At 47.4% G+C, this 16,045-nt stretch overlaps 5 protein-coding genes across 5 annotated transcripts; 3 read left to right on the plus strand and 2 right to left on the minus strand.

The window, feature by feature from the left end:
• Window positions 1-2,114: 2,114 nt before the first annotated feature.
• V1508DRAFT_434858 (uncharacterized protein) lies at window positions 2,115-2,528 on the plus strand (the record flags this gene model as incomplete). Its single annotated transcript, XM_066942046.1, has 1 exon — window positions 2,115-2,528. One exon carries the CDS (start codon window positions 2,115-2,117, stop codon window positions 2,526-2,528), a length of 414 nt encoding a protein of 137 aa, XP_066793396.1.
• A 719-nt stretch (window positions 2,529-3,247) lies between these two features.
• Window positions 3,248-6,567, minus strand: V1508DRAFT_457775 (uncharacterized protein; the record flags this gene model as incomplete). The annotated part of the gene is made up of 11 exons (XM_066942693.1): window positions 6,486-6,567; window positions 6,349-6,401; window positions 6,173-6,236; window positions 6,004-6,117; window positions 5,818-5,852; window positions 5,640-5,795; window positions 5,344-5,381; window positions 4,289-4,502; window positions 3,755-4,136; window positions 3,584-3,648; window positions 3,248-3,508 (listed from the first exon to the last, which is right to left on the minus strand). Exons 1-11 carry the CDS (start codon window positions 6,532-6,534, stop codon window positions 3,248-3,250), a joined length of 1,431 nt encoding a protein of 476 aa, XP_066793397.1. The 5' UTR covers window positions 6,535-6,567.
• Window positions 6,518-8,399, minus strand: V1508DRAFT_441753 (general substrate transporter; the record flags this gene model as incomplete). Its single annotated transcript, XM_066942302.1, has 2 exons — window positions 6,518-8,128; window positions 8,182-8,399. 2 exons carry the CDS (start codon window positions 8,397-8,399, stop codon window positions 6,778-6,780), a joined length of 1,569 nt encoding a protein of 522 aa, XP_066793398.1. The 3' UTR covers window positions 6,518-6,777.
• A 1,426-nt stretch (window positions 8,400-9,825) lies between these two features.
• Window positions 9,826-11,009, plus strand: V1508DRAFT_457777 (uncharacterized protein). The gene is made up of 4 exons (XM_066942694.1): window positions 9,826-10,006; window positions 10,034-10,217; window positions 10,240-10,427; window positions 10,512-11,009. The coding sequence occupies exons 1-4, from the start codon at window positions 9,956-9,958 to the stop codon at window positions 10,740-10,742; spliced, it is 654 nt and encodes a 217-aa protein (XP_066793399.1). The 5' UTR covers window positions 9,826-9,955; the 3' UTR covers window positions 10,743-11,009.
• A 2,627-nt stretch (window positions 11,010-13,636) lies between these two features.
• On the plus strand, window positions 13,637-14,336 carry V1508DRAFT_451745 (uncharacterized protein; the record flags this gene model as incomplete). The annotated part of the gene is made up of 2 exons (XM_066942512.1): window positions 13,637-13,867; window positions 13,928-14,336. The coding sequence occupies exons 1-2, from the start codon at window positions 13,815-13,817 to the stop codon at window positions 14,334-14,336; spliced, it is 462 nt and encodes a 153-aa protein (XP_066793400.1). The 5' UTR covers window positions 13,637-13,814.
• Window positions 14,337-16,045: the final 1,709 nt, after the last annotated feature.

Here is a 16,045-nt window from a genome sequence, read left to right on the forward strand (position 1 = left end):
TATCAAGGGTGCGTCATGTGTGCTCTTGCTCGACAGGCCACTCCCCACGCAAATTATGACGCACTGACCATTTTGAACAGCCACGCTATCGCAACGTCCAGGTTTAAAGTCTTCGACGAACAGCTGTCTTTCGGGCATGCTGGTATATGCCATGGATGTGGATTGAACATGAAAATTCTGAATGGGCTACCAGAGCATGTGCCAGGCAAAGCATGCATATATACTGCTATCACTAGAATTGTATGCTACGAGATCTTTGTGAACGGAAGACTTTCAGCTTGTATAAAGGACATTGATCCCGAAACGACGCGGAGAATAGATGAGGGTACGATATGTTACAACTATGTACTATCTGCAATGCTAATGCAATAGCGTACTATGCGATCTACAAAATAAATTTTGGACAACCCAACGCCGAGGTCATCTAATTTAAAAAATAATAAGTGGGGCACAAAGCCAGAGGACGATAAATTATGGCAGTAAGAGACGAACGTTAGTTTGGAATGAATTTCAAGTAACTGAAGATCCTTATCTCTCAGAAATTTCACACAGCTTATCTGAATGCAAATCCAATTTTTTTAAACATGGATCATGCACCTGGCGCCATATTCTAGTGATATATAAATACAAGTCTAATTCCGTTCACCTAGCGAAAGTTTCTTCATTACTCGGCAGTTCCATTCTCGAGTAGTTGACTTTTTTCCGGTTAAATATTCATTACGCTGGGAATATGGGACTCTGTTCTGCTCGAGTCGTGATTCTCGGTGGCAGATGGGAAATTGTCAAATCAACGTGCTTCTCGGGATTCATTGGACATCCGTTCTCTATGCAACTGAATAATTAGCAGTCAGTTCTCCCAATATTACTAGTTTACGCATTTGTATTTGTTAACTTCATTAAAAAGAATAGCTCTGTAGTCTAGTGTCTATTTTCACACCCGGCTGCCGATGCATTGATTAGAGTCGCTGTCAAACATTTAGCCATTTGCGCCGCTGGTTGTGCGGGGTAGCCGACCCCAGTTTCACAAAAAAAAACTTGCCACAACAATGTTGAAACGAGAAGGAAATTGAAAAGAATCGTCCATTGAAACGTTCCTTTTGGCGAAAGAATCGTCAGTGTCGGTTTGTCAACAGATTCCCACTGAGTTGAGCCGCGGACAGTGCGAAGTCGCCAGCATCGAAAGTGGTAGGATCTTCTGACAATATTCCACATCTTCGATATCAACAAGGGAGATGCAGAATCGCGGAAGGAAACGAAGCGACGCGCAGTTGTCCTCGCGTGCGATCCGTGTCGGCGAAGAAAGACGCGTTGTGATGGACAGCGTCCATGCGAGACTTGTAAGTGGTATCGCAAATCTGAACACTGCAACTATTCGGAACCTCGCCAGCGACGGACATCATTCACCGGTATACAGCGTACGCTGCAAAGTTATGGGTGATATGGTCTAACAAGTTTTATTTAGGTTAATTGAGACACGTGAGCACTATCGAGCCATATTGCATCAGCTATTTCCAAATGTTGAAGTAGATAGTTTGACTAATCTGCGCGGGGTCAGTTGTTGGACTTACTAGATATTGGTCCTCAGCAGCAGAAACAAGAAGAACAGCAGCAACCGCTACCCGTTCGCTTTTCCTCCTTCTCAGGGGAATCGAGTGCGAGTCCTGCTGATGTCCACACGGAGAGTCTTGAAATTCTTCAGACTATGCCACTCGATGCGCCGAGTCCCTAAGATGCTAGTTCTAGTGATATTCCAAATGTAGCAGATGATGTCAACGCACTCTCATTTTCGGTCAAGCAGGCGTCAACATACCTAGGTATTTCTTCAGTCATGGCAGTCTGGGGGAGTTATTTGTTACCTGCATCCCGATGCGGAATCGTATTTTTCGCAAGACAAGAGATTCTTTTCTTCGCGAAAAGGTCAAGGAAGCGGCCAACGCATCAATTGCGATGTGGTTGGTCCAGAACAAGCTTTCTCTGAAAATCACTGTCTGTACCTAATTGATTGCTATTTCTCATCATTCCACAGACTTGCGCCGTTGGTAGACGAACAATCATTTCGCGAAACATATGCGGCCAAAAGCAGGACGGTCGGTAGATGGCTAGGGCTTCTCAATATGGTCCTCGCAGTGGGTAGTACTGCTGCCTCTAAGTCAGATGACCATACGCAAAAGCTTTACTTCAATAGGGCTACACAGTTTCTCGATCTCGATTCTCTAGGCTTGGCCAATTTGGAGACTGTGCAAGCCCTGGCTCTGATGGCTGGGTTTTACTTACACTACGTCCAACAGCCGAACCTTGCAATTACACTTATGAGTGCCGTATTACGCCTGACGACCGCGCTAGGACTACATCGGGAGTATATTCACGGACGGAAAGATACAAACGCGATGGACTGCTTGTTCGAACACCGTCGGCGAGTCTGGTGGAGCATTGTCGTACCGGACAGCTGGGCAAGTTTAGTGCTAGGAAGACCTTACTATGGGCAGATGGAACGACGCGATAACGACTCGGCTACCAGAGCATCTTAATGTACGTAAAGTGTGTCATATATTGATTCGAGGCCGTTGTGATCCATGCTAAATAAAGCTATTAATTTAGATCGAAGAGGGAGAGACAATATTGGTTTTTAGGCAGAATATTCGTTTTTGTCAGATAACAACTCAAATTGAAGACGCTCTCGCCATTTGCCCAGCGATGGAAGTGTCGAATCTGTCTGCACTCGATGCGCGTCTGGTAGATTGGTATCTGCAGCTTCCCTTGTCGGTACGGTTATACAGTTCAGTAAATTCTGCTGTTCAGAGCACCGAAGATCCGAGACTGACAGCGGTCAAGTCTGTCGTGCGTTGGCGATATTTGACGGCACGAATTATTCTGCATCGGCCCGCTTTGCTATGGTATACCATGTGCCGCATACCATTTGAGAAGTGTTCGGAGCACATGAGAGCCGCAATTGTGACTTGCAGGGAAGTGGCCAAAGAGACGGTGTATGATATTGCGTCTATGTGGAAGGGCCATAAGCCATCCCAGGTCAGCGGCTGGAACGCTACTTGGTTGCTCTATCACGCTTCAATGGTTCCATTGCTGACACTCTTATCCGAAAGTCTTGATGATGCTATTTCCGAATGCTGCCACCGACAGATTAAGCAATCCCTGGCTACCCTGGAAGACATGAGACATTGCTCACCGACCGCAGTGCGATCTTTAGAAGTCGTATCGACCATTTACGAGATATGTAAGGATCGTTTCTTCATGAGACTGTTTCCGCGTACATGCTGGCGTCGAAAAGAGCTTTGCGGACTTCATCAGCGAAGTCGTTGTACTTCACACCGACAGTAATAACGAGAACCTGGCGAGGCGACAACCAGAATGGCCATTTACCGACAAAGTACTCGACACTACCCATGATGACGCGGTGAATCATCACCGGTTGAGCGTACTGCGACTTTTTGACCATCATTGTTAGCAGCAGATTCGTAGACGTAGCGATATGGTATTCGAGATTGAATCGCTGCGACAACTAGTAATCCAGCTGAATGGTGGCACACTGGTAATATCTTCGCATAGTGTCCGCAATGTTGGTAACATCCACCTTGGGACTGTAGAATGCTCCGTCACCAGGGTTCAGCTCCCATGGAACTCCAAACTTATCTAGGGGACACTAAGCTGCTTCTCGGCATCAGTCCAGGTCTCGATTTCTCCCAAAATTTCTCTAGGGGGCCGGAAAGCTCCAACTTGAAAGTAAATCCAAATATACCATAGATGTGCTTCAGGAAATCCAATACTCCTGTGATCTCGTCCTCAATTTGATCTCGGGTACAGAAGATATGAATATCATACTGCTGGAATCCGCGCACAAGAGTGAGGCCGGTCAAAGCACCAGAGTACTCGTTTCTGTGGAGCACGCCAAAGTCAGCCATTGTCCATGGCAATTCTCGGTACGAGCGTTCGCGCGACTTGAAGATTAGGCAGTGGCTCGGGCAATTCATTCGCTTCAAAGCAAAAGTCTTCTTCTCCACACCAATAGCAAACATGTCATCCTTGTAGTGCCAGTGATCAGGCTTGGAATTGAATATATTCGGCGTGATAACCTCCTCGTAACCTCTCTTACGGCATTCGGACCGCATGAGCGCAGAAAACTATTCAATAATGCCATGAGGCAGCTACCGGATGACAACTCATGGAAGAAACATAAGTCACTGCTCACGACCAATCTTCCGGTGATCTCTTGGCAGCCTCTTCCAAGAATTTCGGGACTCGATCATATTCGTAGTGTCAGGGAAACTGACACCATAAATTCTCTGCGATCGTTCCCGGCGTCACCTAAAAAGTATGACGCAGACTTCTTCAGGACCTTAAACGCTTTGACATGGCCAGAGTTGGGAACGTGGGAGCCGACACATAAATCAATTAGTGGACCGCATCGATATACCGTCATGGAGGTTCCGTCCGGGATTTTCGAGCCGATAGTAGTCTGCTCGTAAATATTGTGGCTAAATATCTTCCTGATGCTCCTTGATAGCGCTCAGGGTGGCGATCCACTCCACTGATTTGTCCCCATCCATCCATTTTCCATCCATCCATTCCATCTTGCCTGGCGTTACTTAATCCATCCATCCATTTAAAGTGCCTGTGGAATGGATGGATGGACAGGGTTCGGGTTTTAGAGCTGGGGCTGCCCGTGGGCTGCGGCTACGGCTTCCGAACGCGGAGTTCTTGTGCTTCAACATTCCTACCATAAGACAGCAATATGACTGAACATGACAAGTCTAACAGCCAGACGACCAAAAATGCACCTTTAGCTACCTTAGAGGGAATTCAGGATGTCTGTACGAGAAGTTAGATGAGACGCCTGTTTATTATGCTACTGTTGCCCTTCATCCCGCGTATTGATGGGCATACTTCGAGAATTGGTGCGCCAACGAAACTTCATGGATTGATACAGCAAAGAAGCTCAGTCAGGGACTCTGGGACTCAGAATACAGGCATCTTAACGTCTCTTCTATACACAGCGTGCCGTTAGATGTCAAGCGGCGGAAGATCTTCCATACGAAATTCAACAAAAGTCGAGAAGAGAGTCCCCAGGCATCCCTGCTTTCTCATTCTCAACAGGCGTACACTACAACAGATGAATACGAGGAGTGGCAGCATTTACGACTGGACTCGGACCTGTTGTTGATCCGTTAGCGTATTGGCACGAGAAACGAAGTCTTTATCCCCGGCTAGCTCAAATGGCGCTCGACGTTTTCTCAGTTTTTGTTGCACCATGAGCGTATATGTGGAGAGGTTGTTCTCATCTTGCGGTGCAATGTTAGACTCTTCGCGTAATCGTATGGAGGCCAATACAATAGGTATTGTGCAGACTCTGCGCTCCGGGCAAAAGGCTGGTCTGATGCACAGTAACGAGCACCTTCTACAGCTGCCCGAGTTGCAAAAGAAGTCGCTCAAGGAGTGGAAGCAGTTGTTAGGTGGTCAGGAGGGAGAAGAGGAGCTACAGGTTTAGGGGCTAATTAAAGCGCTAGAGTGCGCTGGGCTGGTTATCGAGGTGTAGATAGCGTCAACGTATCCATTCCACTGTCCATCCATTCCACTGATACCCTTCGTGGATCCATTTCATCGCGAAATTGCCCCTTAGTGTCCACATCCATTATGGATCGCCACTGATGGCGCTCCTGGCATATAGTCTCGAGCGCCGAGAAATCCGCCTGCGACACAGCTCGGCCATTGTCAATAGACATCTCGTAGAAAAAGCCATCCTCAGTATGAGAACCCATGCAAAGATGGCAACCGTAGTGTCTCTCAGAGTGAGCACTGGAATACAAGATGAGCACTGGAATGCCAGAAAACGCGTTCGCCTGTGATTTAGTAAGCATGGCTCATTTTCTCTACAGGCTCACATCAAAATTAACACCTACCTTCTGGCATATCGAATCAAAACACTCAACGCTGCTGTCAATCTCAAACGGCCGGTCCAAATCCCACAAGATGTTGTTGACCTTGGAATACTAATCCGATCTGTCCAAGACTCGGGTGCAATGGTCATAGGAGTGGTTTCCCAGGCAGTTGCGATCTTTGTGGACCCGTCCTTCAGAGTGATAGTGATTTCAACCTGGGGATTCTCTGCAATTATGAGTCAGATACTGCATCTATACCACAGTCGCAAAAGACTATATACTAGCAACTTCCTCATCGTACTGCTTCTTCAGCTCCTCAAATATCCAAATCCATGTAGTTCGTGACTAATTGAGCCAAGGTACACCTCAAGAGAAGAAGACCCCTCAGCAGTACCATCAGCCTATCGTTCTTCGGCGCTAACGGCCTAGTAGGAGCGGACTCGGCTGGGCCGGGAACAGGCTTAATCTCAATGGACACATGTGCAAGTTTCGCGCCACTTTCTTGACCACCTCAGACGTCATTGGATCTGTGCACAGTTAGAACAGAAGAAAATGTTAAACTGTGATGAGTGCAGCCGCCGAAATATCAGGGACGTATGAGTAAATTGGAAGGATTTGACGCAAATTTCAGTATCAAATTCATGATGGGATGCCTCACAAATCTACAGATAGACAATGTTGAAAATATTGTAGTGGTATAGCACCGGTTGCCGGTATGCCCGCTGCGGATCTCCGATCAATGTAGACGGTGTCCGAAAGCTCAGTAATGGTACCGCTGAAGTCTGATACAATGCATTGTAGGCTCGATTCAGTAAGGTGTTGTCGGCGAGATAAAAATGTAGTCGACTACATATACTATCAAAAAAATCCACGGAAGGGAAATTGATCAAGAGCGGAAGATGATGTTCTCGTTGATGACACCCTTCGTCTCCATATGTGCCGAACGATTAATTCTCAAAACTCCCATTTCTATATCTTTCGCCAGCATATCAAGCTTATTCGATCCTCTCTGCCCTCCCAGGAACGATTTCCAAAGTGGCTCGCCGTATTCGAATATCTCGTCTAATTCCTCTAGCGTACGTTGCTTTGTTTCGGGAGCGGTAAACCAGACATGGATGAATGCGGCCATATTGAAGGACCCAAATACAAAGAACAAGCGCCACTGAATGCTGCGAAGCAGCGGCGGTACAGCGAAGCCTAATGCAAAATTAGAAGCCCAGTTCGAGGCAGTCGCGAGCGCGACAGATTTGGCGCGGATGCGCAGCGGAACTATTTCTGGTGGGTACATCCAACCCACGGGGCCCCAGGATAAGGCGAAAGTGGCAACAGCGAGATAGGCGCTCGCCAAGATAGCGCGGGTTGCTGCAGGGTGGCCGACGACTATCCATGTATATGGCTGGTTCAGGACAGGGTTGGGTTCGCCATAATGCATTAGTAGGCCCCCGGTCAGGAACAGCCAGAAACTCATGCCGATGGCGCCTATGAGAAGGGCAGGTCGCCGGCCCCATTTGTCCGTCCATAAGATAGATGGGATGGTCATGACCATGTTAATAATGTACTGGATTGACGACGCGAGCATCAAATTGGCGATGCCTGCGGACTCGAGGATGTACACGATGTAGTACATCATCACATTCATACCAGTCAGCTGACTCCACATTTGGACCGCCATGGAGAGCAAAACGCGCTTGCGTATCTTGCGTGAGAACAACTCGCGATAAGAGTTGGACTCCTCCTCACGTTCTTGACTGATCTGGTCTTCGACCTCCTTGTACTCTGCGAGGACCAGCGGGTCGTTGACGTCGTTGTTTGCCGAACGGAGGAATGCGAGGACTCGCAGGGCCTCGTCCCAGCGGTCCTTGCTGGCGAGCCACCTCGGCGAGCGGGGGAACCAAAAGAGGCCGACAAACAGAACAACTGCTGGAACCGTCTGGATGGCCCATGGCACGCGAAAAGAGGCAGTAGAGTCGAGAAATGAGCAACCGTATTCGATGAAGTACTGAACCAAAATGCCCCAAGTGATTGCGAACTGTTGCAATGAGACGATGCGTCCGCGGATCTTGCGAGGCGCAATTTCAGACTGATAGATGGGCACAAGTGAGGACGTCAAGCCGACACAGAGGCCGGCTAGCACCCGTCCAATAACCAGCATGACAATCCCATTTGACGCTGACTGAACTGCAGATCCGATGCACCATAGGGCGGCTCCGATTTGGATCGCGACCTTACGCGACAGCCTGCCCATACTCTGTCAGCTTCCCAACTTCAATATATTGACACAGCCACTTGCCTGTCACCGAGAAAACTAGACGACAGCGCTCCCACGAGCGAGCCCCCAGCCATTGCACTTGTGATGGCGCCCTGGTGCATTCCCAGTGGGTTGCTGTAGTAGTTCTGGTACTGGTCCGTTCCAATGACGCCCGACATGGAGGATATGTCGAACCCGAGGAGCGCACCGCCCAACGCTGCGAATGCAGATATTGTGTAGACATTGAGAAGACGTACCATAGCAGATACCTGATAGGATGCGTGTAGGTATGTCGCTTTGATATTGAAGTAGCCTACGGGAATGGGAAAAAAGTCATCTGCCTGCGACCCTAAAATACAGACGGCTGGGTAACTCGCTAGGCAGGTGCACAATATCATATCAGGGCAGGGGAGAGACACTGGCCGCCAGCTTTCGTTTAAACTTTACGTAAAATGATCTTTTACAATCCAGTTGAGGACAAATGATAATCTTGTGGATAATCTCTGAGCATAGGGCAAACGACTGTAATACTAGAAATAAGAAACATCGGTGGTAAAAGTCATTGCCGATACAACTGCCTTAGTCTACAGATTATTTTAACGCATTACAAGTAGGATGAGATGAACCGGCATTTAGCCCAAGCGAGACCGTCGATGCAGGGTTCACTGTGAATTGCACTCAAAGTGACGTCTACCGCGTTATTAGTTCTTCAGAACCGAGATCTGCCAAGAGCAGCCGCATCTTGCGCCTTGGAGACAAGGTGATCACATATATTTTCGTGATGGGAGGGGAATCATGGAATAGGCTTCGGGTGGTTGCGATGAGAGCACAGCGTGGAATGGCGAGGCCAGCGGAGCTAAACTGCGATGTCAGGCCACCTTGTAGGAAAACGCTATCTTGATTTTTATGATGAATGGTTAACATGCGGGGACGCCGCAATAGATGCGCCGAAAAGCTTTAGTTCTGTCCCGGGATACTATAGGTAGAATGGGAACCTTAAGGAACGCGGGGTTTAGATAGAATTCTGTGGTAAAATAGACGAAATGCTGATGTGATTAAGGTTCCGATAATGTGACACTTGTGCGGGCGTACCTTCAGAAAAACGCGGTACCCTAGATACTGTGTGGGGCCGCAGTTGGTGGCGCTTTTGCGTTGAGTTTCTTTGCCACAAATTGACACGGTACGGATAAAACTTACACCGATCGAGTGGCACTTGCACGGAGCCAGAAACCAGCGGCTGGAATGTGCCCCACCCAACGCACACATCGAGTGCAGACGGAAAACTTAACGCTGAGAAATACAAGAACTCACTGGCGGAGGAACTGTGTGACTGGTATCTGGATCGCTCCGCTCACATGCGAGCTGTAACCATGTAACCGGGGTGAGAATCCATACCGAATACGAAGACGGAAGTTGAGCTGAGATGCAGATAACAGCTTTTTTAACAAGGCATGACTTCGACTTAGCGTGTTGGAGTGATGTACTGGCTCACAACAAGTCTGGGTCCTTGAAACTGTTGACGGAGCCGCCATCGGTCCGCTGGCTGGTTCCGGAGTCTGGCGCTGGTGGCATCAGGAGTAACTATCATCGAGCCAACCAGCTGAGTGGCTTGGGGGTTTCACACTCGCGCATCATTGGGGTGCAATCGCACTGGGGTCTGGAAGCACAGAAAACAATACTAAATATCGCAGTCCGGTTACCGAATCTAGCAGCGCAGCGCCGTCTGATCCATCCTCAACAATAAAATGCATCTTTCGTTGTCGCAGCAACATTTTCGGGGTCCGTGGCACACCCGTTTTCATCAACTGCACCAAAAATGACCACCGTGTCTGTTCAGACTCCCCTAGCTGAAGACGGTTTGGCTTCCGTGTCGTCAGAGATGTCTCTTGAATAGTTTGTCGATGGCACTTTCACCTCTTCCACGAACGATGCCTCATCGGCTGTTGCTCAGGCTATGTCCCCAGCTTGTGGCAAGCGCAGTGAGTTTGACCTGTTCCGTCTTGACGGTCGTGTTGCTGTCATCACGGGCGGTGCCAGAGGTCTCGGGTACTCTATGACCGAGGGTCTCTGCGCTGCAGGTTGCCATTCTCGATCTGCAAGGCGATCTAGGAGAGAGAGCATGCGAGCAGCTTCACTGTGATTATGGTGTCAGTGCTAGATTCTATCGTCTCGACGTTCGCGATGAAGTCGCCGTGCAGGACGCTATGAATTTCGCCATCCACGATTTCGGGAGAATTGACATCCCCATACTCTCTGCAGGCGTCGGCCGAAGACTACTCCCCAGAAAAGTTCCGCCGAGTGATTGACATCAATTGAATGGTTCGTTTGTTTGTTCCAGGCCGCTGGCAAACACATGATCGCTTCTGGCCGAGGCGGTTGGGTCCATGTCTGCATCGATCGTCAACTGGCCCAATCCTCAATCCGATTATAGCGCATCCAAGGCCGGCGTTATTCATCTGATGAAGTCTCTATCCGCAAAATGGTCTCAGCATCGTATTCGATGCAATTCTATCTCCCCAGGCTATATGGATACTCCTCTTAACACCATTTACGAAGAAACGTACTTTCATGAGTGGAAGGCGCGAACTCCCATGGGCCGTTAGGCAATCCTGATGAACTGGCCGACTGCGCTCTATGGCTGGCATCCGATGTAAGCCGTCCGTATACAGAAGTTTCGGTCTATATGGTGGAAAATGGATATAGTTTGGTTGGAAGACTAATACACTCCATTGCGCACAGTTGTGGGTGCTAAGTGTTGTCATTATTAATCTTAATCTTAGTAGGAAGTAATTTAAGTATTGTGGAGTGGAACTCATTGTTATTTCATTATTATTAACCCACATTTTCAATGAAAACTAAAGTTCAATTTTTATTTGATACATTATAGTTTATTGTAGAGGGCTGAAGTCAAGGAAGCGAGACGGGAAGGTTTCAGACTTTTCCAGTGACCCTCCGTAACTGATGGAAGATATTTCATTCACTATTTATATTACATCTATATGTATTATCTCCTACATTTGTATATCGTATCCTTCCTTTTTCGTTATATTTCTTGTCATCGTATGTCGTATCCTTCCTTTTTTCGTTGTCCCTTCTCTAACCTTATTTCCTATCTAATAGAAACTTCCTATTCGACATTTACATTGGCCTGAAACTGTATATGGGATGCATTAATCTACCGAAAATTTAGTTCAACTCAATCCCCTTCATATCTATCATTTACCTATCAATCAAAGCATAACTTATCTGGAGCAAAAGTCCTGTATTTGGGCTCTGCTGGTCGATCTCAATTTATGCCATGAGTTTGTACCGTGACGAAACTATGTCCCGACGTGGAAAGGGGCAAAAATAAAAAATTCGCCACCGGATGTACCGTAGCAGTGGCACGCTAAGGCTCAATGCAGAATTGGTAGTCCAATTCGCTGCCGTTGCAAGAAATACAGATTTCGCGCGAATTCATAGCGAAACTATCGCGGTGGGAAAATCCAGCCATCGTCCCCAGGATAATGCGAAGGCGGCAATAGCGAGATATGAGCATTCTAGGACAGGACGGATTACATTAGTATGGCCCATAATTCTGATAATTATCCAAATATATGGTCATTTCACAAACGGGTACGGTTCACCATACCGCATAAGATAAGTTATCTATAATTTGGCTTGCGTAGAAGTGCGAACACATTTAAGACCTCAATCCAACGGTCCTTGCTTGTGAGCCACTGCGGCAAATGTGGGAACTGAAAGCCATATTGCTGAAGTGCTGGATCATGAGACTGTACGATAAAACCGACACACCATAAAACCCCGACCTTGCGCTACAACCTGTGTAGGTCATTAAACCGCCTTCCAACAACAAACCTTGACACTTACCAGTCACCTAGAACTATGCCAAACACGATCCATTGCTGTAGCGCTTGCAACGCTGCCCTGAAGCGTACCAAGTAAATTGCCGAAATAATTCTTATATGATGATGCCTGATATGGAAGATATATCGAAGCCAAGGAGCATGGTTCCAAGAGCCGCGAACGCTGGAATCGTACATCAATTTAGTAACTATACCATTGCGGATGTAGGGCAGGATGGCAGTGTGCAGGCCAGTGTGCATGAGCTAGACAACAACCTAAACAGTTTAGCTGGTGTAAGCTGGCTTTTCCGTTCCAATTGGGTGGCCGGGGTGTAAGAGAGCGGTAATTGCTGATATTCTGGTACGACACTGAACCTACGCTCTCTCTTCCTCACCCTCGCACGTGGCAAAATAAATCGCTTAGACTTCCAATGTCACTCTCGGCCATGGCAAACTAGACCTTGTCGATCATCACCACCCGCGTCCATCGCGGTCCTTCATTCCCTTGGCAATGGCGTCACGGTATTTCTTCACTTCTTAAGTACATCGAGTATTTGCTCTAAACTAATGATCTTACCAATATCCTCAGGTCCCCCCTAGACCTTCGTACTTGCAGTGGTTATAGCCTCTCGTCTTCACCGGCGGGACTTTCGTAATAACTTGGATCATTGTGAGTAACATATTGGGCGTATTTAGATTTGTGGTTCCACGCATTCGGCGATGCGATTTGGTATATGTATCTACTCTACCTTCGACTTTCTCTATCATAAGCAACGCAAGCGCTGGGTGACCCAATTGGCCGAATGTGCGTAAGGTGTACGAGTCTGACCTCAGCAAGCAATTATAATATTAAATTTTGCCACCGTCTGTTAATCGCAAAATCGACACCTTATACGGAAAACTTCAACATATTTAAAATTCGACTTTATCTATCCAGCTATTCATTTATATTAGAATAAAGCTGTCGCCTAGACAACGTTGCAACAAAGGCAGAGGAATATTGGAATCGTGGTCCTATCGTGGTCCTCCTGGGACGTAGATGCATTCTGAACAAATACTGATCGTTACGCTCGTTCTGCGTATCTAGTGTTCTCGTTGATACGAGCCTGGTTGTGGCCAAACAAAAACTGGGACACGACAACTGCCAGTGCACGAAAGATGAAAGGTACATGGCATCCGTCTTGCTGCGCACCAACAGCGATTACGGCCCTACGGGGCTGCGCTGCAATAGTTGTAGATCTCGACCTGTACAGCAGAAAGCGAAAAAGCGAAGCGTGGACTAGTCATGAGGAAGTGATATTGTGCTTTCTTCATTCGCGAGGTACAGTAGCGAATGCGAATTACGTAAACAAAAATATTCGGAATAACCAGTGACTGACTATTCGTTGCGTTGCTTATTTAGCCCGTGCCATTAGCTCACTGCGGAGCTGCCAGGCATTAGACTGCGGAAAAGGGAAGTCGAACTTCTTTCCGGCGTCTGCCAGACCCCGTACTATGCAATTTAAGCGCTAAAATATTTTAGGCATAGTACTTCTTGTTAGGCCTGTCCGGGCGTTCCTAATGTGGACCCCGCTCAGCCGTGCCGTTGGCAAAAAGCTTTTGATGCGCTGGAATTTAATCGCCGTACAGTGAACTTAGGTCGGGTCGCAACACACGTATTGCAGTATACAGTTGGTTTTTGTTAGTTGATTCTGCATTAGCATTCTCAGCATCCAGCAAACTCAGTTTCTGAGAGTGCATTCCGTGGTTCGTATCTGCGGTGGGGCATAAGTCACTAACCACCGATACAAGTCTCCCGCACCCCCAGAACACAGCTTTCAGAACGTCGACATGGACTCGCCAACTGATGGTCTATATGACAAGGAAATTAAACTTGGTCTAGGGTAACAGCCTACATTTGCACAACGTTTGAATACAGTTGACGACTAACGTTGAGTCATTAGGGAAACTGATCATGCTGAGAACGAGAAGGGATTCCCTCTCGAACGTATAGACTTGAATCACAATATCTCCGCAAAAATCAAAAATCCTCTGGCGGGAATTCCTACCTATGCTCTTTTACAACAAGTCGCCGAGTTCGCGGAAGAGAAGTGTATGAATGATATATTACCATTACTTCTAAAGGGTGCACTCGTCGCTCAGGACCCTCCCGCTTTTGAGAGTGTACCTGACCTCAAAGAAGAAGAGCTAGTAGTACTCCGCGACGAGACTCAGCACAAATGGAGGCAGCCTCTTTCTCTCTACCTCACAATTATCACGTGCTCAATTGGCGCGGCAGTACATGGTTGGGACCAGACAGGTTCAAATGGAGCAAATCTTTCCTTTCCAGAATTCAGACCCAAGCGATACTAATTATCATCGAAATACGTGGCTTGTCGGTCTAGTTAACTCAGCGCCCTATATTGCATCATTCGTACCAGTAGACCTCCCGACAAGTTACATTATAAACGTTCTCGAAACGTTTCGCATCTTGACAAAAATGGACGGCATGCTAGTCGACTCGACTTGAGGCCATCTATAAAGGTCAACCCCGTCTTTCATGTTCCTGTTGTCGAGCCTATCTCTACTACCCATCGATTCCTGCAGATGCCGGATACACCACCTCCTATCATTATGGACAATGATTAGGACACGCGGTCGAGCGTGCTCTGGGCTCCCGGAACCGTCGTGGCACTGGCGGTTTACACACTTAGTGAAGTTTGTCGAACACCATTAGTCAATTGGGAACGGGTGACAATCTTACGCACGCTCCTGACTTGGTCAAGTAATTTTTCAAGCGCAGCCTGCCTGATCGCCCGCGTAACCGCTACGGTGCTGGAAGCGTTGGTTTCAGAGCGGCGCCGGGCTACTGTAATGGATCTACAGAGAAATTGTCCCACTGCAAATTGCGAAAATAAGTTTGGCCGGAAAATGCTGTTTATAATGTGAGGAAAGATATATAGGATGCATTACTGCAAAAATACAGAACAATCTCTTCAATGGGCTCTACATCTATCGAAGTCCCGAAACAAAGGGAAGCTTTGCAAGTTCCTGCTGAAGTACCCGCATTTCCTCTTCTGTGATGGCGTCGACCCAGCGCTCCATATTTGCGGCAGTGATTTGAGAACGAACACTAGCAGTTGAAGTCTGCGTGCGCAATAATATAATCTGGTCAATCATTAGGGAACGTACATTGCCGGCATTCGAAATCGATGCTAATTTCCACTTCAATGTCGCGGTACTAATCTCAGCAACCCCTTCTTCCACTGACGTCTTGAGTTCTGCAGGTTGCTTTCGGGCACTTGGCGAGACACTTAATCCGTTGACCAGGTCTGCTTGCAGCTTTGCATTCGAATGTCATTTCGGTTTGTCTTTCGTTGATAAGAGCGAAACTCTTCATCCTTCATGATTGAGACGAGCGTGAGAGATTATGCAGATGACTTATTATTACAAACTAAAGAAACAAACAGGAATCTAACTTTAACCGTGCCCTTGATTGTCATGTTTAATTGCTTCGATGCCTCTTTCGATCGGCGACAGTGACGCAGTAGCAACTGAAGGAAGGAAAGAATTCCTACGTTAGGTCAAAAGTGCAGCAGATACGCGTAGACTTACTTCTAGATTCGGTAAAGCAGATACACGTAGACTTACTTCTAGATTCGGTAACAATACTGCGCATATCGCTATACTCTATCAACGGTGGGGGCTAATTAACGTAAAAGCCTAATTCTTGTGAAGCGGCAGGTACACAAGGTAGACAGATGCGCCGCACGCGGAGAAATTTTCACAGGCAGTACCGAGCCTTGGCTCAACGTCGGCGATACTTCTAGTAGCTCCACTAACTTGGAAATGTGGCCTGCACCTCGGCTTTTTAGGATGTGTCCCCACACGCAGCCATTCATTCAGTTAATGATTAGGAAATATTTCTCGAGAAAGTAAACTTACGTCGCATAACTAGAATCTTAAATCATGACGAGTGAGAGAGGGGTTTGCCAGGCTCGGAAAGTACAGACGTCTTCCCCTGCACAATCATTGCATTTCGATTCCTCGAATCATTGGGATCTGTGAACTTTTATAATTTT

This window comes from Lipomyces doorenjongii, assembly GCF_038497915.1.
Source record: "Lipomyces doorenjongii strain NRRL Y-27504 unplaced genomic scaffold V1508scaffold_73, whole genome shotgun sequence".
In the NCBI taxonomy this organism is placed as follows: Eukaryota; Fungi; Ascomycota; class Lipomycetes; order Lipomycetales; family Lipomycetaceae; genus Lipomyces; species Lipomyces doorenjongii.

Bases quoted from the DNA above. Each gene is read 5' to 3' on its own strand.
- V1508DRAFT_457777 (XM_066942694.1), top strand. From the start codon at position 9,956: ATGACCACCGTGTCTGTTCAGACTCCCCTAGCTGAAGACGGTTTGGCT. The intron at 10,007-10,033 runs GTGTCGTCAGAG...TCTCTTGAATAG, and splicing joins CTGAAGACGGTTTGGCTTCC to TTTGTCGATGGCACTTTCAC. The intron at 10,428-10,511 runs GTTCCGCCGAGT...CTTCTGGCCGAG, and splicing joins GAAGACTACTCCCCAGAAAA to GCGGTTGGGTCCATGTCTGC.